Source organism: Nesoenas mayeri (assembly GCF_963082525.1).
Source record: "Nesoenas mayeri genome assembly, chromosome: 6".
NCBI lineage: Eukaryota > Metazoa > Chordata > Aves > Columbiformes > Columbidae > Nesoenas > Nesoenas mayeri.
Window position 1 is genome coordinate 24,964,662 of NC_137545.1, and position 22,277 is coordinate 24,986,938.

The window sequence follows — 22,277 nt, forward strand, 5'->3', positions numbered from 1 at the left end:
TAATACTACCGAGAATACTTCAGAAGTCTTATACATGGATCAGGTTAGTAGCTAAATTATATTTAATTGTTCCCTATGAGAAGACAAACTGGGAAACAGAACTATTCACTGTACTGGTCATTACTATGTTTTTACTCCTGGTGATGGATATTTGTTAATATAAATTTAGTGTTCTTCACAAGTCAGAGACTGGTATGATTTGATTCAGTATCATTTCTTACAGAATATGTATCTAATGAGAAAAAAAATGTTCTGTGGAATTTTACTTGCAGAAACTAAATGCATCCAGTTCATCAGAAGGCAGCACAGTTGATATTGCTCCTCCTGGAGAGGGCGAGCAAGCAGAAATTGAAAGTGAAGAAGCTCTTGAACCAGAAGCCTGTTTTACAGAAGGTTGGAGAATAACTGTTGTCTTAAGAGATGTATTAGTAAAACGGCATGATTACTGGGCATATTTAAGTTCTTGGGACATTCAAACCTGTTGAACCTTGATGAACTCAGTACTCTTACCCTAGATTGCTGGAAATTGGATGTCAAAACAAGGTTTCCCTAGGCTTTGAGTAACTTTCTCTGCCTGGTCATTGCATACATCTTGTAAATAAGAAACTTCATTGACTTTTCTATTCTTAAAATGCTTTTCATTTATTTGAAAGGACCCTTGAAATTTGGAACAAGTTAATTTTTGTGAGACTCCAACAGCAAATGGAAGTTACATACCAACTGTCAAAAATACCAATGTTATCAATATTTTGGATTGGTTAATTATGCCTACTGTTGTCTGATTTCTCTGCAAATTACTTATCTGAATTCAGATATTCAGCATCCTATAAAAGAGGATCTCAGTGTTTAATTTAAAAAATGATGGTAAAATTTGTTAAACCTTCTAACAATGTTGATGCCACAGTAAATATTGACTTTGAAATAATTTGCATTTGGATACTAATATCTCTTAATCTAATGCAGGTTGTGTGCAGAAATTTCCATGTTGTCAAGTAAGTATAGAGGATGGAAAAGGAAAAATTTGGTGGAATCTTCGAAAAACCTGCTACAGCATAGTTGAACACAACTGGTTTGAGACTTTCATTGTCTTCATGATTCTCCTCAGCAGTGGAGCACTAGTAAGTAGAAAAAAAATGCAGATGCTCAAACATTTAGATATCTCCTCAGAAGCAACAGAAAAGTTCAAATTTGCTTTGCTTGGAGCTGTATAAAACTACCTGCATTCCATCACTTCAGAATGGAATGAAACTTGGCCCAAACCTGAAAAAGTTTGTTACATTTCACATGCACTGTTTTAGTGATACTTCCAGTTTGCCACTGTAAAGCTGGCACAATTTTATTTAGGCCACTGTAGCTACTCAAGATTAAAATTGCATGCTGATTTGCAGCATGTTCATCAAGAGATTTGAATACAAAGGACCGCTGTTATCTGTGAATATATAGCTAAATGTATTATTTGAAGCCCTTAACTCCTTCCAGGCTCAGCTACTTCTTGGATTCTCCTATAGAAGACCATACCAAAAAATGGGATAATTACTTCATTCTGTTCCTTTTTTGGAGGCAGGAGATAGGGAAGAGTGTGGTAGCAAATTAAAGCTAACAACCACTTTCCAACAAGATTTACATTACCCACCTTTCCACCTTACTCAAGTTGAACATCTGCTACAGCATCAATGTGCATAGTGCACATTCTAGCAAATAAATTGCTCTTTAATTTTACTTTTGGACATAAGTTTGACTGATGGTGCATAGAAATGTAAACTGCCATTCTAGAATGGACTAGACATATCTGGAACAGATTTTTTACAAGCAAGGGTCATTTTTGTCTGTGTATGCAAAAGTTTCTTGATACTACAGTAGATGAAAATTCATGGTTTATTTCTTTATTCATTAGTAAGATACTCCCAAACAGGGGAGCACACATAAAGTTGCTCCAGTTTGTAGTATGTTTAAAGATGGGAAATATGTAAAATAAGAGAATGCAGAAGAACAAGTGGAAAGATTAGCTCTAACCTACTTAATTTTTATCATGTATTCCTCATCTTTAACATATGTATTCTGTGAAATGTTAGTAATACCTGAATATATTTTTTTCACAGGCTTTTGAAGATATATATATTGAACAGCGCAAAACTATCAAGACCATGCTGGAATATGCTGACAAAGTCTTTACATACATTTTCATTTTGGAAATGCTTTTAAAATGGGTAGCATATGGTTTTCAAATATATTTTACTAATGCCTGGTGCTGGCTGGACTTCCTGATTGTTGATGTAAGTACACAGTTTTCCATACTGTAAAATTCACTAAAGTCCTTTACATTGTAAAACTCATTACTACTAAGTAATCTTTTCATAACCATGCAAAAATGATTCACATTGTATAGTTATACTGCATTAATAATAGCCTGCAGTGATCTGGATACATTATTTAAAGTACATTTATATGTCAGAAGGAAAAGAATGGCTGGCCATCATTTTGTTCATTCTTCATGGTTAATAATTTCATTGCCAGGATGTATTAAACTTGAGATTTTATGAGGAAAAACCCCTAATTTTGACACATGCTATTTTTAATGAACTCTGATCATACTACCTTATTCCTTTGCAAATCCACATTGTGCAACTTTCTTCTGCAAACATTGCAGCTTTGAAAGCGAAACAATACATTTGGTCCAGATTTCACCTGAGTTCTCAGAACTTTGTCACCCAAAACTATCCTGTCATCATTTTTAGTTAAATAGAAAGACAGTGGCTATTTGGTCTAAAAAATAATTAGTTCTAATGGGCTGACAATCTGGAATAGTTAAATCAGCTCTGACTTGGCAGGGTTTATGACAGAAGAGAATACAAGATTTCTTGGCTGCCTTCCCAGCTGTGATATACTTCTGTGCAAAGGCCTTGCTTATGTTGTCAGAAGGGATCAAAGCTGGTTTTACTCCCAGAATATTTTGGTCTCTTGCCTTCACACATTATCTGACCCAGTTCATCGGCTATACATGTCCTCAGCATGGAACAGAGATGGCATCTCAGGGCAAACGTGCATTTATAGTAATTTTTTGCCTGAGCTACAGTATTTCTTGAGAAGTTTGCATAAATCCTGGTCCCATACTTATTCTTTATGAATATAAAACAGAAATGTATTGGATTTGTGACTCCCAGAGGAAAAAAAAAAAACCCTGGCTAGACTGGCCTACAACTCAAAAAGGCAGACCTTCTCTTTTTTTAACCTGCTCAAGTTAATTTTGTCTCACTGTTAATCTCTACCTCTGTCCTGAAAATCTGCTAGGGTGGAGCAGTGTGAATGGTTTTCTTAAGACAATGTTGAAATAGAAGACAGATGCTCCTTTCCAGAATTAAGTTAAGAATGGACTTTTTTTATACATAAAATACAACTCATGTTTTAATTATTCTTTTTGTAACAGATTATTCAAAGCCATACTCCATAGTTTATTAATAATAGTTTAGCGTCAGAGATGCTGTTAGCTGAACAGGCTCTCAGAATTCTAAAGAACATCATCATAAGTAAAGCGGTTTATTTTGCCAACCTTCTTTCCATAATTTTTAATTTTATAAACAAAAGCATGACTAAGTAAGTTTGGAACCTTCTACTTTTGAACTGTATGCGATGTTGCAGAAAGTGGTAAAAAAGTCTTTCTGGGCCTAAGGCTAATTCAGCAATTCCTTTAGCACCACCAGACAGCACTTGAAAGAATTATATGAACTCACGTTATCTTCCTATAGAAAAGCAGAGAATCTACATTGCTTTAACAGGCAGTTTAAACAGGTGTGATTCAGTGGCATGCTCCCAGTGAGAACACTGGTGAGCACTTCATTGGAAGTGACTAAAGTTAATCAAATTGTTTAATTCCATTCTCTAAAATTATTCAAGAGTAAACACTGATAGTCCTTTGCGGCTTTGACCTTCAGTATCTTACATACCTGAGTCTCTCACTGTGAGAAAGCCATAGTTGCTCTCAGTGATTGTGACCAAATTAGATTTTAACAATTACACAAAGAAATGGCAATTTTCAGCTCTGTCGGTTTACAGCTATGACAGATGACTCTTGGCACACCTGGCTACCTCAGTTTGAGACCTTATCATGCCATCTCTCTGCCCCACTCTTCTGCCAGATCACAGAATCACAGAATGTTAGGGATTGGAAGGGACCTCAAAAGATCATCTAGTCCAATCCCCCTGCCGGAGCAGGAACACTTAGATGAGGTTACACAGGAAGGTGAATATCTGTAGCAAGGAGTAGATATTTGGGTGGTGTGCCTTATCTACCCAAAATCCAAGTCTGGTAATTTCATTCAGACATATTTATCAGTGGTTTACAGTAAGAGACTGAATTTTGGATGCAGGCAGCTTTTTGGGTGGAGACTAATTCTGGCAGAAGCATCCGGTAAAGTCTTGAGACAGCAGTGTCTTAACCCAGTAGAACTAGACGCTATGAAGCATGTCATCCTCTACCTTGGATCTATGTAACATTTAAAACAAATCATGTATTTGCCAAATACTGTAGGACAGTAATGCATCTGTAAGTGGAATTAAATCTTTGACCTTTATGACCTTTATTGCTCTTGCCTGATAAAATGCCAATGGGTACAGTTTTTGAACAATTAAATGTAGCAAAACAACCTTTCAGTTGGGCTTGTCGTATGGTACATTGAAAGCCGGTCATATTGATGGCTTATATAATATTTCTTCATATAGGTTAAGATGTTTCATGCTTATTTGTTTAAACAGTTAAAGTAATTTAATTAAACTACTCTCAATCTGTATATTAGCTTTTCAGAACAATTAACTCAAGAGCAACATTCTGAAAAAGATCATGGTCACATTATACTAATATACTAAATGCTGTATGCACTGAATAGGAGGACACTGCTGCCATGACAACTTCATAATAAAGATAAGAAGAAATAAGAAGATGAGCATATTGATGTGCTGGGAAACTAGACACAGAAAGACACATCACTTTGTCTTCCTAGACAGTCTCATATATCTTTATGTGTATCCTAACATGGTACAATATGATAACATTGGATACTCCAGAAATTAATGAATTTAATTAATAAATTCAAAGGGATATTCAGATGACATATGCATGAAACCAAAGGCTCTTGTTCAGTGAGTTAGGGAACAGAATCATAGCTTGCAGTTATGCCCCTAAACAAAACGAATTTTAGGACTTGCCAGTAAAATACCATAAATTAAGAATTATTCACCAAGTACAAAAAGAAAAAGTTATATTATTGTAGCATAGGAACATAACATAAGAAAGGCGAGATAAGACATAAGAAAGGCTACATTGGGTCCAATGTCCTGTCTCCAAGAGAGTACAAAATACCTGCCTGAGAAAATTATAATATCTCTCTTTCAAAAAAAAAAAAAAAAAAAAAAAAATCATTTACTCCTCAATAGAAAAAAAAATATTTGGATTTTTTCCCCCTGAAACATTGTAGTTTATTTTTATTCTTAGCTAAGTGTAATATCTGAACACTTAAACTGCATGAAAGATAGACTAAGCTGTGTTGGAAGTGAGGAGGGCCAAATGCCACTGAGGTCCTGGAATCAAATCACATGAATTATCCACCTCAGCAAGTAACACAGAATTCATATGGATCAAAATTTTAGGCCTAAGTAGAAATAAAGTCAATTTGGAGCTGTATGACCAGCGATCTGGCTCAGATGACAACCCTGAGTGAGGATCCTCAGCAGGGCTAATTGTGACTACCAAGTTTCGAACCAGTTTTTGCAACAGATAGTCTACATGAGAAGATTTATACACAAAAATGTGGACATACAACCCTCCAGCTGCAGGAGATGAATGTAAAGATTCTTTCTACCATTTTGAATTTATTTCCATTTCTTAATATTACTGCTTCTGCGTACATTCTTATCTCAAGAGAAATTATCTATTTTTCAGTGTACAGAGACATTTATTTTCTCACCTGCTATCAACAAAACAGGTGGAACAGATGACAGAATACCAATCTAAGACTAAGAAAACCAGAGCAGTACTATATTTATCCTGTATATAAAACAGAATTAATATCAAAGAATTCTAAGCAAATCTTTGCCTCCCATTTGAACTGTCCTTCAGAGAAAAATATGTTGCTTAGAATACATGAATTATTCCTCTGCGAAACAACTTCAAGTTTATGATGTAAGAGAGCTAGCACCGTGGCAAGAAAACCTCAAATAGATTGAAATGGAAAACACAAACTAGGCTGGAAAATGACTTACAATCAGAACCTAAAAACTGCCAATAGACACAGTGCCACTGAAGTTACAGGAGCTACAGTGATGTAACCAGTTTGTAGGGAGACTTGTTTGCAAAAGATAGCTGAGACACAGTACTCGTTTGCAGAGAAAAGTATAAAATGAAGGAGCCATTAATATGACTTTGATTTTAAAAGAGATGTCTTGCTCTCCAAATGAGAGACATATTTTTAAAATATATATTTCATAGTTAATTTTAAATTAGTAAAATGTGCTGTCTTTACACTAAAGTTTATTGTTATGTCTGGCTAGCTTGGTGATGTGAGTGAATCAATGAATATTCTATTAAAAATGCAGAGAATTCCACATCTTGCTATCTCTGTAATATATTAAGAGTGGCTAAGGATAAAAAGACTTCCCTTAATGACAATGATTAATAACAATTAATGACTATAATTAATATAAGGCAGAAACAATAATATTATCTTTTGTAAGTGAACAGACTTCAGTTACAGACTACAGAAAATCACTAAGATTTTCTTCTTAATATGCTTATAAATCACAGCAAGTTACTTTACAAACTTATCCATCACAGCAATAAAATAAGCCTTTACTTTGATAAAAAGAACTACAACCTGACGTATAATCTACTTGAAAGGTACAGTGATATGGATTCACTAAAATACTACCTTGTTAGATTAATTTACATAGCAACATAGTAATGAATAATTGATTTCTATCTGCTCTCAGAATGTCCTTTTGAGATATGAACTTGTAACTCTGGTGTTTGTGAATTGTCTAATTGTTCTTTACGGATACAAGTAACATAGGAAAACACCTTTTCATATAATGGGCGAAATCTTGCCACTCTTATCAGTGAATGCCTATTTCTGTACAGCCAATTACTTGAAGAACCCTCTAGACTGACATACAGAAATGAACATTTGAGGGTTTTTTCAAGGACTCAAATATGCCTATGTTCATTTATGTGTCTCCCATACTTTTGGTGGCAGAATGGAATAAAATATGAATAAGGTATCATATTTCCGCATTACCATCTCAAAAACTGTTCAAAGAAAGTAAATTAAATTTTTTAACATTGACACTCTTTAAAACTCAGATCCATTTGAGAAGCAAATTATTTATTCCTTCCTGAAGTGGACTGGTGTATAATAAAATCAGGATCTCACTAGTCTTGTAGATAATAAAGCACTTCCTGTTATAATGCTAGCATCTGTTAATATTTATACCATAATATTTCCTATACTTAAAAAGAAATAAATAAATCTTGAAAGAGTTGTCACGCAAGTGAGAAAGTACCACCTCTGTCAATATATATTTCATAGATACCCTGGCTATTGTTGCTATGAACTGTTCAACTTAGAATTAATATCTATAATAAAAGCTAATTAACCACTACATTGTGGCATATTATGAGCGATTATAGATATTAATAATACTGTCAGTAGCTAATAAACTATTTTAATGTATTTAGAAATTTAAATTGCTTGGAAGGTTGAACCTGAATGAAGTTACTGAAAGCATGGCTATTTGACTTCAAGTATTTTTGAAACTTTTATCCTTCACCAAGTGTGTGCTTCCACCTGACTCTTAAATCCTGTCCAGCTATAACAAACATTTAATAGCATATATTCCTTTTTCAAACATGTCTTCATGTGATCTCTTGCCTTTCCAGCAAGTATGAAAATTGTGGGAAAGGGCCTCCAGTGTCTCCATAAGCAAGAACAGTGTTCTTCCATTTGTCACTGTTGATCTTTCTGCTGATTGAATCTGTATTCTTTTTTAAATAAAAAGTGTAGAACCATTTTGATAATTTTTTTTTCCTGTATTTTATAGGTCTCATTGGTTAGTTTAATAGCCAATGCTTTGGGCTATTCTGAACTCGGTGCCATTAAATCGCTTCGGACATTAAGAGCTTTAAGACCTTTAAGAGCCTTGTCACGATTTGAAGGAATGAGGGTGAGATAAAATGAATGAGTCTGAAAGAATGTCTGCAGACAAATGTTAGTGTAGAAGTGTGACAGTAATGCGTGCTGCAAAGAACTCCAGAATGGGAACCCTTATACACAAGAAGTGTACAGCTTACATTTCTAAATGAGACCTTGAGCTCATGCCATTTCCCTGCTCACTGTTACATAGTTGTGTTATCCCAGCCCCCTGACTGTTAACATTCCCATTGATTTGTGGACCTATATACAAAAGTCAAAGGAAATTAGAAATTTTAGAACTGAGGGTTGGAGGGTTTTTTTCTCCAGTTTAGCTGGGGACTTTATTTTATAAATTTCTGCAGCTAACTTCTGTTCTTGGATTATCAGTGGTTCAGGGTGGAACAGGTATGCCAGAAAACAAACCAAACCAAAACAAGAAGAAGCTGTCAACAGTGACACACCAGAAACTAAAGCCTCTCTGTGGTCCCTGTCTACCTGCCTGAGGAAAAAAATCTCACAATAAATGCTGTAGTATTAGGGGAAGGTTCTCTGAACAGATACCTGAAATAAGGATGGGGTTAGAAGTATAGAAGGGTAGAGGTGGGAAATAATTTTCTGGGCTAGTGTTCTTCATAAGAATGCATCTGCTGCCATCTTACCTCACCTCCTACACAGCTAAACCCTTCCTGGTAAGGAAATAATTATTTTCATATTCTGCCAAACTGACCGACCCCCCCCCCCTCCCCGCTTCTGCTGCAAACTGTTACAAGCTGTCTACTGAAAATGCAGACTATGCTATTTCCTGGAAAAACTGAGGATACAAAGTTAACAAGTTAATGTTATTAAGATATCTCCTTTTAATCTTTCACCTCAAAACACCCAGATGCTGCAACACACTTTATAGTCTTGGTCACAGGCTTCCCAATAAACAGTGTGGTTCCTGTCTGGGTTGAGGCTGCTGATGTTCCAGAGGTGGCCCCACTCGCCAGCACAGGGGAGCATGGTGGCATGTCACCATCACTGCCACATTTCCCATGATTTGCATTGCAAACACATCTGACAAATGGGCAAAACCTCTATTTAACTCAGACTACTTTCAGTCAAATCAGTGAATTGGAAAAACCATACACAAAAAAACTACTGCAGTCTCTGCTGATCAGGCAGAAAAGTATTGTCTGGATATCTGCAGCTTTCTTGTAGTTCAATCACAATAAGTAAGTAAAAGAAAATTTTGGTAAAGGGATTTCATTTGATCTTTTACTGTCACTTGCCCATATAGAGTAGCTGAATTGTTTTAATGTAGTGAATGAAAAAAAACCCTAACAGATAAGTGTAAGAGCAACTATGGCATTTTAAAATCAAGACCTATAGCAGATGCTGTTAATAAAAACTAAACAAGATGTGCTTAATTATTTTATGTTGTTTGCAGATGCTAAAATACATTAGTGTTATTATATACATAAAGTTTCTGAGAATAAAATCATTAGTAATAATAGTTTTACATGCAGACATTTTTATTCAGTCTTCCACATCATCATTCTTTGATTTTTCTGGTTTATTTTCTATTTGTAGTTTTTTATTTGTACTATCAGAATTTAACATTTATTTCTCTCTTTTTCTTTAGAGCACGCAAATTCTAAGAATCCATCTTGCTACTAACAGGTTTTCTTTTGCTTTTGAAGTTTTTTCAGACTTTTGCATTGTCTTGGTTTCCATATAATTTTATTTCTTGCTTTTTGCAATCTCATTAGTGTTTTTATCGAACCTTACTTGTTTCCCCGTTAAGTTTAAATGTAATATTTTAACACTCCATTCCATATTAATACTGTTTTAACATATAAAAAGTACATGTATTTTTTTTTTCATAAACTAAATGGCTATTTTGTCTAATTTGTATACTAGGTGGTTGTAAATGCCCTTGTAGGAGCAATTCCATCCATCATGAATGTATTGCTGGTTTGTCTTATATTCTGGCTCATCTTCAGCATCATGGGAGTAAATCTGTTTGCTGGCAAATTCTATCACTGTGTCAACACAACAACTGGTGAGATGTTTGATGTCAGTGATGTCAACAACTATACTCAGTGTGAGGAACTCATAAAAAACAATCAAAGTGCCCGATGGAAGAATGTGAAAGTGAACTTTGATAATGTAGGAGCTGGATATCTTGCTCTGCTTCAAGTAGTAAGTAGATTTATATATTTTCTTTCTGTTATTTTTAAAGAAGTCTAGGAAAAAAAGGTGCAAGTTAAGACTGTTAAGTAGTGGAATAATGTCTTCATAGCAATGATGTACAGCTTACACAACTATATTATATTTTTATCTGTAATTTTTGTCTTAGTGATAGTAACTTTCCATTCTAAGGCTAGGGAATACAGTCTCATCACAATAATAATAATGTGGAAATAAATGAAAAAGATACAAGAATATTTTCAGTGCTGCACAATATAAACTTGAGGAATGTGCTTCATGAGTCTTGCCATGGTGGACAAAGCTCCGAGTTCCCTCTAATAATTAAAAAGGTCTCTCCTTTCCTTTGGGAGCTCAATTATCTTGTAAGACAAGAGGGTAGACAGCAGCTTAAAAAAGGGCAGACATCCTAACCAGCTGTCTGATCTGAAGTGAGCAACCACTGCCAATACCTCCCACATAATCTGTTCCTAGGTATCGTTACACATCCATAGCAACATCTTTCACAGTCAAAATCCATTATCTAGGCACTTTCGGCACTGTGAAGTAATTTTTCTTTTGTCAACAGCATGCACAAGGTAGAGTGGATTTTTCTTTATATTTATACTCATTTAAAGAACCACTTTTTAAGTAGATATCCATGGGAAGAATACGGATAGTTACTGACAGACAGATCCTAATTGAGTATTAGGTCTGACTAATCATAACATCTTCTGTTGACATCTGCATAAAAACAGCAGTTGCTACACTAAGAAGTACATGAAACTACAGAGACATTAAGCTGTGGGTAAAATAGGAAAATTCAAAATACTTTTATGACAAGAAAATACTCATGATTTATATCTATCATATTCCTTTAATGGTTGCTAAAGAGTCATTATAATATACTAAATAAATATTATGCTACTTATTGTACTTGCGAAGTATTAGATTTTGTTGTATTACATGGCATATTCTTTCTATTAATTACTGCTACTTATACAAAGTCTGTAAATTGTATTTCCTGTTCAATTCCTTTTCCTGTATACTGTGATACAGAAACGTCTTTGTTCTAGGTACTTGTGCTGGTTAAACAGCGACAGTACTGAGCATACCTTTTATTTATGCCAGAGGAATAAAGACCTTCCCTTTTCACAGGCTCCTTGGGTTAGAATGGAGCTTCTGATAACTGGTATCTGAACCAAAACACAAGCATGAAAGCAAGCATCTACGCTTAGATGATTGAGTTCTGCAGAATGACTTGTCTGTAACGTGACAAACAGCTTCACTGTATGAAAAGACATCAGAAATGTCATGGGATTGTTACTGCTCTGATATCACCAAGTTACCTAAGTATGATATGCTTGTCCCTTCTATCCCAGAGCAGGTCCGTATCCCTAGCTGACCTTGATTCCCAAATTAACTACCTGGCTTAAAATGTTTTGCCTCTCGTGTGCTGAGTAGTAGTACTAAATTATTCTGATTCTCTGACTTCAGATCGCATTGTTATCCTTGTACTTGAGATTAAAGTGATCCATCTTAATACCAATACTTGCCTCCGAAGATGTATACGGAAAACTTCTAGTCTCGTGAAGCTGTGTCTGAGTGTCATCTGTCATCCATCCAGATAGAGTCTTTAATTACTATATCACTCCTGTGGACCTTTCATTCTTCTTCTCTTCCTTTATTTCTTTTTGTTCTGATTTTTCATTATTTTCCTTTTCAAATATTCCCTTGCAGAGATTATGGGATCATTGAGCATGTGTCATGTCACCTCTTCAGCTGATTGTCTCCACTAACGTTGTCCCTCCACTCTGCTGAAACTCTGCTCCTCTTCTAATGATTCTATGCAAAGTGCACCAAATAGCTGTCAATTGTTAGCTGCGACAGAAACATCCCTGAAGCCTGGCTCCTAGCTCACCTTCTTAGTAAATTTGTGTTGCACTGCAAGATTCAAGAGGACATGAACACTCATAGAGTGCAAGTTTTCTGCTGTGAAAACTAGCAGCTGTACCAAAGTACCAGAGCTACTTCTGGCAAAGATAGATGCAAATATATTCCTTGGGCTGGTTCCTCTTATCAATCTACTTAGGACAGATGCTCTGTATCTGTTAATTTCACAAGCTTTTTAGCTCATTTTTTAAATTTTATCGTGAATAAGCTTGGTAACCTTAGCTAATGAGCAGGCACTCACACCTTCAGCTAGCATGTCGCACCAACCCCTTGATGTTCCTCACAAAGTGGACATCTATGTCCATGAAAATCACCTTCTTAGAGCAATGATGGCAGATCTTTTTTACTCCTCATTCTACTCAGACAAAGGCTCTATAGGAACTTGACCTAAAATCTTATAAAAGTTAATCACAGCTCTCTCACAGTTCCATTTTTGGTCTTCTATAAATCTTATCCCTCAAGAACCCACATATATTTGGTTATGAACAGAGCCTATTCCCTTTAGGTATTTGAGATTAAAACATTCTTAAAAATACCATGTCAGTTTAGTCATAGCAAAAGCATTCAGATGCATGTTGGTATCTCTCCAGAAGTTGTACTGCTGACTCCATCAATTCATGCTCTAAACTTGATAAAATGGCTGTGACCATGAGTGATTATAGAAGATTTTACCTCAACAACTCCAGCATTAATGTTTATCTGAATCTACCATTCATACGCAAAGTAAGCATCTGCAGCTCCAAACACACTGCACCCTTGCTAATGCCTTTAGAGCCTGATTTTTAATATTTTCAGAATACCTACAGAACAATTTTTCAAAATATAGTGTCACTATGAGAAATATTTTATTATGCCTGTGTGGTTTATAAACTCAGATATGATTTCATTAAAACTTAAGGTCCAAATCCTGTGACCTAGTTATTTTCCACATTATGAATTTATATAGGGGAGATGAACAACTGTATTTTATTTCTAGGCTACTTTCAAAGGATGGATGGACATTATGTACGCTGCTGTCGATTCAAGAGATGTAAGTGTAAGACTTTAAAAGACCATTTGTTGGTTATATTCTGATACAGAGTATAGAATTTAAACAGCTACACATACAATAACATTAAGAATTATAATCAGCACCAATAGATATTTTTATGAGATATATTTAGTCTAGAAATGAACTTATAGGTAATTTCATTAATCTTAGAATTTGTAGTGGGAAGAATTAACCCCACCTCCTTCTGTTTAGTCAAATAAGTTAAAATAATGTAACTGGACTTTTTGTTTTTGTTTTTGTTTTTTTTTTTAAAGCCAATGCTAATGAAAAAAGAAAAAAGAGTTTTTAACTACTTCCTTCAGCAATCATGAGTCTGAATTAATTTAAGATTATATAATGTAATTCTAAATCTTGAATATATTCAACTTGTTTGGTTTTTTTAACTGTGCATTTCATTGTTTCATTAGATTGAGCATTTATGTTATCTAGCTATTTAAGTGTGATAAGATTTTAAGGTTGAAGATCCTATGTTAAGTTTTCCAGGGATTAGAATTTTATCTTGGCTACAGAGCATCCTTAGTTATAGCCACATTATTGATATTCATCATCACACAGTGAAATTCATCTCTCAGAGTAATATATCCTGTTTCATTAACCTCAGCATTTCTATACTTGAGCACATTGTGCGGCAGAGGTGCACGTGTTGAGATGTGGAATCCGGAAGAAGCAAGAGAATAACAAAGTCCTCCTTAGATATTTGCCTCAACTTAATGGATTTCATAAAACATATACTCACTAGAAATTAATTGAAAGCATCTGTTCTTAGCTGAATGAAAGAACACTCATGTGAGACCACAAGAGTTCCAGGGAGATTTAGGTGATAGTTAAATCGATTGATTCTTCTGCATGAAAATATACCAAACAAAATATAAAATATTTAGATTTGTGCTGTTAAAATTTTAATTACTAATGACTGCCTCCAGTCCCACATTGCTTCTTCCTTCTATACAAGGAACTTCGTGTATATGTACATATACACACATCAGTGTGTACGTTTGCTTTAAAACTTCATATGAGTGACCATTCTGTCAGCTTCTGTTTCTCCAGTTATTGATTGGAATGCATATGATGGGTCTTTTCAATAATTGCATGCACTTTATCACTTTTCTAGCTGAGTTTTCTATAACTTTTCTAGCTGCACTTTTCTAACTTTTCTATAACTCTTCTAGCATTTCACACGCCTATTCATAAATTATATACAGTGGTTTTTATTTCTAATACTCTCATGAGTAATAATATTTATAATATTTTGTAGGTAGAAGATCAACCTAAGTATGAGGATAACTTGTATATGTATCTTTATTTTGTCATCTTTATCATATTTGGATCATTCTTCACCTTGAACCTTTTCATTGGTGTCATTATAGACAACTTCAACCAACAAAAAAAGAAGATAAGTATTTTAAATGTTTTCAGAGTGCTACAAATTATTAGCTATAATGAATTATTAACTTATTTGTGTAAAGCTAATGACAATCAAAAGTTATTTCAAGTCCTTGAATAAATATACCTTTTTTTAAACATAATCAGTGTTAAATCTGTAGATGTGATTTTAGCCTTTGCATTTCAGCATTTTGTCCAGAGAAGAGGAACAAATTATGTGTAGGTTCATAATAATTTTCAAATTGTGTAAGAGCTAAAAAGAGGATGCAAAAAGCAAATGTGCATTATTCTTTTTGTTAGATGTAATATTATCTGCCATGGAAGAGTTTCTTTTTAAAATTAACTTTCAAGAACTAAGATAAGTTAATTTTGACACTTAATGAAGATACAATATGACACAGTGTTCATATAGTAGGTAATAGTTCTGCAAACTGATTAAACAGTGGCTTAAGAGTAGGTCAAATAGACCTCATATGAACAGGCATATAGATACAAGTAAAAATGTGTACAAAAGACCACTATTTTTCTAATACTTTTGGTGAGAAATTAGGTGAACTCCTTAGGCACAGTCTATAATCTATTAGAAACAATAAAGCAAAGGTATGAAAGGAAGGATATTTTTTCTGTATGCATTTGACATCCAAGTATGCTTAAAATAATTACATTGATAATACATATAGTTTTATTTAAAATAACTTTAAAAATCTAAAAATACAAATAATCACATCTAAAATATTTTGAAGCCGTACAATTTTTAGCCTTCAACTGCCAAAATGAACTAGAACCTCAGGATAATTCTAAATCTTTGCATGCTGTGAAAAAGCAGTATCATATGATTTGGTTTTATCCCATCACCAAAAAAAAGCCCAGCGGTGCCAAACAGAATCTATAGTAGAAGTGTGAACTACAGAATTTTTTTCCCTGTGAAAATATTCTTTAGCTTCTTAAGAGAGCCATACACACATCCTCAGTTTCTATCAATTATGCCATGCTTTGAGCTTTGAAATCCAATTTAACAGACAGTGACTTTGACATTGTGTTTCCATTTGACTTAGTTCAGACTCATCAATAAGCACAATTTACTTTATACTGAAATTCAGTCAGTCTGTTACACATCTGACTGGACGCATTTGCATCTGCAAACAAAGGCTAATCTGAGTTAGTCACAGTTCCAGTGGTGTTTTAATTAATAATTTGCTACGGCATTATTTGGATTACTTTTCTTAAGTTTATATCAAAGGTACTTTTTTTCTGCTGTCATCAAAAACCTCAGATTAGACGCAAATGCTCTCTGTTGACACAACTTATGCCTCAAAGTTACTTCACTTTAAGACCTGGCCAGCCATAATCCTAAAAGTCTATTTAGACTTTAGGACGTGTAAGGCACCAGTCAGGCTCCTCTGCACCAAACACATGCTAATAAGCAAGATTCTTCACAGCATCAGTACGGAAAGAACCATTTCAGCCAGATCAGCCAAAGTGAGTATGAAGACACTGGAAAAACTCAACTGTCAGCCTGGCGAGGCACTGGTAGGGGTTTTTCTGTGTGTTAGGAATCCATATGAGCATCCACACTATAAATATCTGAAAAAATTATTTTTGTTACATAAATCAAATATAAATGTAATATTACATTACAGAGAGCCATACTTCAGTTAAATATTGTATGTGTGGACATGATAGTAATTAGTTTTGATATTATTTCTTTACTTCGGAGGTCAGGATATATTTATGACAGAAGAACAGAAGAAATATTACAATGCAATGAAAAAACTGGGATCCAAAAAGCCACAGAAACCTATACCAAGGCCAGTGGTAAGAGTTATTTGATTTTAACACCTCTAATATTAAACACTCATTTGGGAATAAGAGTTTAGTCAACAAGATAAGTTTATATGTCTGGAAAGAAAATATTTTTCCATTTGTTTTCTTATAAAGGTAGAAATTGTTCCCCTTTTGTAAATTCAGCAGACTAGATCATTCATGTTTCATTTAAAAACATACACTGTGAAGTAAGAACTGTAGGATTTAGTAAGGTTAATGTGATAAATGTCATCATTCCCTGCCTAAGTTCTAGAAAAGTACAGTTGATTGGTTGATAATTTATTGATTCTTGTTGCTCATGGATAAACTTCATTTTCTGGTTTCTCTCCTCCCAGAGAACTTGTAGGAAACGGGGATGCACTGGCCCTTGCTGCTGAAGACAGAAGGGGGCAGTGGTCACCTGATGTGAAAGAGAAAGACAGACACAGATAATCTTACAGAATAAAAGAATGCCCTAGGGATTAAAGCATAAACTAGGATAAATTTTTCTCTAAGATAAGAAATTACTCTGTTATTTACTGAACTTCTACAGTGTTTGGAAAAAATAAAATACTTGTTGCACCTTATGCACCAAGTGGTTAAAAATAGTCTGTCTTAGGAGAGACATATGGCAATAAACATTTAGCTAAGTACTAAGGGAAAACTAAGATATTGCAGTCATGGTGCGTTCGAGACATGCAACTTTAGCAGTCCAACAATCTCACCAAGCACAATTAGTTTAAGGAAAAAGACACATCTCTGGGGGTTAGTATTCTAAAAATAGCTTAGAATAAAGATAAGAAAATTAGTTTCTGTTTGGCTGGTACTCTTGCTAGGTATCAAGTTATACCACCTTTTTTACACCAATTATATAATTTTTTAATGTCATTACTATTATTATTGCATTGTTCCCCTTCAGCCAATAGTAGTACAGCTCCTGATCCCCTCTAACAGGGTGAGAAAGAAACCAACATAGGTTTGGTTAATACTAACAGATTTATTGTGAATAGGTTTTGCTCTGCACTCCTAAATCTTTCAAGGACTTGCTTTCCTATTTGGCATTTTTAAAGACAAATATTTTCAGAAGCATAAACTATATTCCATCTTTGTTTTTGCAGAACAAATTCCAAGGCATGGTCTTTGATTTTGTAACCAAACAAGTATTTGACATCAGCATCATGATCCTCATCTGCCTTAACATGGTCACAATGATGGTAGAAACAGATGACCAGAGTAAAGAAATGGAAACAATTTTATCCCGGATTAACCTTGTGTTCATTATCCTTTTCACTGGAGAGTTTGTCCTTAAGTTGATTTCACTTCGCCATTACTACTTCACTATAGGCTGGAACATTTTTGATTTTGTTGTTGTGATTCTCTCCATAGTAGGTAAGAGCAATTCCCTTTCAGGAAAGAACTAGTGGGAAGAAAAGTGAACATTTGTTTTGAGAATGTTATGATACTGAATATGAAATTTTCTGGTTTACTGTATGATTTACATGTTGATTCAGATCTTCATATGTGACAGCATACAATATATGCAACGTTGCATATCCCTTCCATTAGAGTCACTATCATCTTCCACATCAAAAGACGTAAAGGAAATATTTGGCATATTAGATTAACATGCACAAATATAGAGGAACGTTTAGTAGTATATGCAAAGTAACTACAAATTTGCTTTCAGTACTAAAACTGAAAAGTATGTGAAGGGGATGTGATTTTTAATTGCTTTTGCTAAATAAATTATTGGTGAATATTTAGATTTCTATCAGCTAAAAGCTAATGACTCTCCAAGGTGCAAACTAGTTGTGTGACAAAACTTTAAGACTTAAAGAGTGATGCACCTGAGAGAGGCCGTGCTGATACAGTGCAGATCCCCAGGTAAAAAAAAAAAAAAAAAAAAAAAAATCACTAATTTGCAGAAATTAAGCCAATAGAGTTCTTCATAAAAGACAGTGAGTGGTAACAGACTCACCTTGAAGAACTGAGAGAACTGGGTTTGTTCAGCCTTGAGAAGAGAAGGCTCAGGGCAGACCTAGTCACCATGTTCCAGCATCTAAAGGGTGGCTACAAAGAAGATGGAGACTCCCTTTTTACAGTGAGTCACAAGGAAAAGACGAGGGGAATGGATACAAGCTACTCGTGGAAGGATTCCAGTTGGACACAAGATGGAATTTTTTCATGATGAGAATGATCAGCCATTGGAACAATCTCCCCAAGGAAATGGTGGATTCCTCAACATTGGGCACTCTCAAGATTCAGCTAGACATGGTGCTGGGCCATGTTGTCTAGACCATGCTTTTGCCAAGAAAGGCTGGACCAGAACTTGAAGTTCCTTCCAACCTGGTATTCTGTGATTCTATGAAATAATTGTATCTAAGACAGAAACTTCTCTTTCCAGGTTGCTTTAGGAATAACTGAATGCTTAGACAGACACTAGCTAACTTGTCACAAGCAGTCATTTTTCTTTTACTTATTTCCATTCTCCTAGATAGCATTTCAACATAAGGAAGGTGCTATTATAACAGCTTTCAATAAAAAGTAATAACTTGTATGAGGTTTTGCTATAACATTGACTCCCTATACTGATTGTTTTGGAGACAGCAATAAATAAATCTTTCTATAGGTAATCAGAGAATAAATTTAAAATTATCTTTTACGTATTATCTTTTTTTTTTTTTCTCTAGGTATGTTCTTAGCTGAGATGATTGAGAAATATTTTGTGTCCCCCACACTGTTCAGAGTCATCCGACTTGCCAGAATTGGTCGAATCCTGCGTCTCATTAAAGGCGCTAAGGGAATCCGCACTCTGCTTTTTGCTTTGATGATGTCTCTTCCTGCTCTGTTCAACATTGGTCTGTTGCTGTTCCTGGTCATGTTTATCTATGCGATATTTGGCATGTCCAACTTTGCCTATGTCAAGAGGGAAGTTGGGATTGATGACATGTTCAACTTTGAAACGTTTGGCAACAGCATGATCTGCCTGTTTCAAATCACCACATCTGCTGGCTGGGATGGTTTGCTTGCCCCAATTCTTAACAGTGGGGAGCCAGACTGTGACCCCCATAAAGACCATCCGGGAAGCTCTGTGAAAGGCGACTGCGGCAACCCGTCCGTTGGGATTTTCTTCTTTGTCAGCTACATTATCATCTCATTTCTGGTAGTGGTGAACATGTACATTGCTGTGATTCTGGAGAACTTCAGTGTTGCTACTGAAGAAAGCGCTGAACCCTTGAGCGAGGATGACTTTGAGATGTTCTACGAAGTCTGGGAGAAGTTTGATCCTGATGCAACACAATTCATAGAATATAGTAAGCTATCAGATTTTGCAGCTTCATTAGATCCTCCTCTTCTAATAGCAAAACCCAACAAAGTCCAGCTTATTGCAATGGATTTGCCCATGGTGAGCGGTGACAGAATTCACTGCCTTGACATCTTGTTCGCTTTCACAAAGCGTGTTTTGGGGGAAAGCGGGGAGATGGATGCCCTCAGAATACAGATGGAAGATCGGTTTATGGCATCCAATCCTTCAAAAGCTTCCTATGAACCAATTACAACCACATTAAAACGAAAACAGGAGGAAGTATCTGCTCTCATTATTCAGCGTGCTTTCAGACGTCACCTTTTAAGACAAAAAGTCAAAAAGGTGTCTAATATGTATAACAGAAATAAAAACAAAGGAGATGGACCTGTTATAGAAGAGATAATTATTGATAAACTAAATGGGAACTCCACTCCAGAAAAAACAGATGAGAGTTCCTCTACAACTTCCCCACCTTCTTATGACAGTGTAACAAAGCCAGACAAAGAAAAATATGAAAAAGATAAAGCAGAAAAGAACTACAAACGTAAAGATGTCAGGGAAAATAAAAAATAAAGATCTAAGAATTCTGCTTGTGGGACTTGTTTACAGTCTTTGAGAATGAAGCATCAACTGGACTCCTGCAGGAGGTTTATGCCAAACTGACAGTTTTTACACATATATAAAGTGTGTGTGTGTGTGCGCGTGCGTGCGTATATATACGTTATGTATATACTTAAGGTCAGTGCCTATAAGGAAACAGTGAACCTTCATCATCAAACTGTGACTCTGTGAATCAGGGTACCAAACTTGACAGGAGGTTACTGTTTTCACTACAGCTGACACTGCTAAGAAAGAGGGAAAAAGTGGTTCCACAGAGAACATGGAGCATGACAGGCGTGCAAAGCGATACTGTTTTGTGTTTCACATACTGCCAAACATGTAGAACAGTGCTTCTCTTCACTGTTTGTAATGCAACTGCTACATCTGTCATATTTTTACAAAATCAGTATTAGTGTATTTATCATTTTTTAATTCACACGTTGTTTACTATTATATGTGACTATTTTTGTAATAGGTTTTATGTTGGGGAAAGAGGTATGAGGACCAGGTGTTCTACTCTCAGATTCTCTATAATGTACAGATAGAAGTGATTTGCATAGGCATGCTCCACTTGTCAACCAAGCATAAATAAAAATATGACATTGCACAAAGCTAAAGATTTTAAGAACATCCATGTTTCAGTGTTGCTCTTAAATTTGAGGCATTCTAACTACTTGTACGGCTGCATCCAGACTACGTGCATCCAGATTAATGTGCCTGGAAAGTCTACATTAATTTACAGGAATCTGCAATGACTTATTTTTATGCAAATCACTAAAAATGAGCAACTTGTTTCTAAAAAAATGTTCACAGCTTAAAAATTATCATGTGGTTTCTGCAATGGAAAAAATAGCTTCACTAAAACATACTTGAGAGTTCTTTTGATTTTGTTTCGTTTTGTTTTGTTGTTGTTGTGGGGTTTTTTAAGCAGCTCAGTCTTTTTCCTAGATGGTTCTTTAGTTACCATCTTGTCTCATTATGGTCAACATTAAATGAATCAATAAAATACCCTTCTCCATGTAAATATTGATGGTATACTGTTGTGCATATTTAAGCATAGAAATAAATGGCTTTGCCACATTGAATTGCATCAGATATGTACCACAGTATGGGTAATTCACAAGAGCTCAACAGGACATGTTGTATTCTGTGTCATTATAGATAGTTTGGAGAGTATCACTGGTGCATGTCACTGCTTTTGCTGCTGTATCTTGCTGCTTCCACTGCCCACAGTCTCCACTACAGGAAGCCACGTGTCAGTGGTGAAATGAATCAAATTGTCCAACCAGACCTCATTCTTTCAAATCATTAAGCAATAGTTTGCAGCTATTTATGAGCTTCTTTAGTTTTGCATTTTAAATTTGAAGTGGCTACTATATGGTATAGAACCAGACTGTACAGGCCATGTTGCAAGCTGTTTAACCTGTTGAAAATGTGGTTAGCATATATGTAAAGAGATGTAAAGAAATACCATTTGGCAACAGTTTTGTATATAAGAAAAGTGTCTTTAAACTTTAGATCACTGTTTCTTATATTTCTTTCCTCATTCACTTGGCTTACTTTCTAACCACAGTAATTTCAAACTGGCATCATCACACTATGAGAGAAAAAAAAAAGTGAGTGCTTGTAGACTATCTTGTTTTAATATTATATTTGCATATATTTCAATGTGAAGTAAAATGTGTAAATCTGGAGCCCAGCTTGTTTCCAAATAGTTATAACTGGTAACAGGACATAGCAAGGAAAGTATTAGGAGAATGTGCGAATTTCTAGCACCGTTTGCATCAGAAGTTCCAAGATAGTCTCATTGTTCATTAAGTCCTTGCTATCTTGC

At 35.1% G+C, this 22,277-nt stretch overlaps 1 protein-coding gene across 10 annotated transcripts in view; it reads left to right on the top strand.

Annotated features, from left to right (window-relative positions):
* LOC308041655 (sodium channel protein type 3 subunit alpha) overlaps positions 1-20,473 on the top strand; it is a 60,394-nt gene extending 39,921 nt beyond the window's left edge. For 8 of the 10 annotated variants that reach the window (XM_080346509.1, XM_080346513.1, XM_080346515.1 and 5 more), the window contains exons 17-26: positions 273-393; positions 964-1,118; positions 2,100-2,273; positions 8,086-8,208; positions 10,080-10,361; positions 13,276-13,329; positions 14,606-14,747; positions 16,424-16,548; positions 17,655-17,925; positions 19,227-20,473. In XM_080346509.1, coding sequence (XP_080202635.1) covers positions 273-393; positions 964-1,118; positions 2,100-2,273; positions 8,086-8,208; positions 10,080-10,361; positions 13,276-13,329; positions 14,606-14,747; positions 16,424-16,548; positions 17,655-17,925; positions 19,227-20,416 — 2,637 coding nt within the window. In that variant the 3' untranslated portion in view covers positions 20,417-20,473. Of the gene's footprint in view, positions 1-272; positions 394-963; positions 1,119-2,099; positions 2,274-8,085; positions 8,209-10,079; positions 10,362-13,275; positions 13,334-14,605; positions 14,748-16,423; positions 16,549-17,654; positions 17,926-19,226 lie in introns of all 10 variants that reach the window. The other 2 variants (XM_080346514.1, XM_080346512.1) reach the window with 1 other exon arrangement.
* Positions 20,474-22,277: the final 1,804 nt, after the last annotated feature.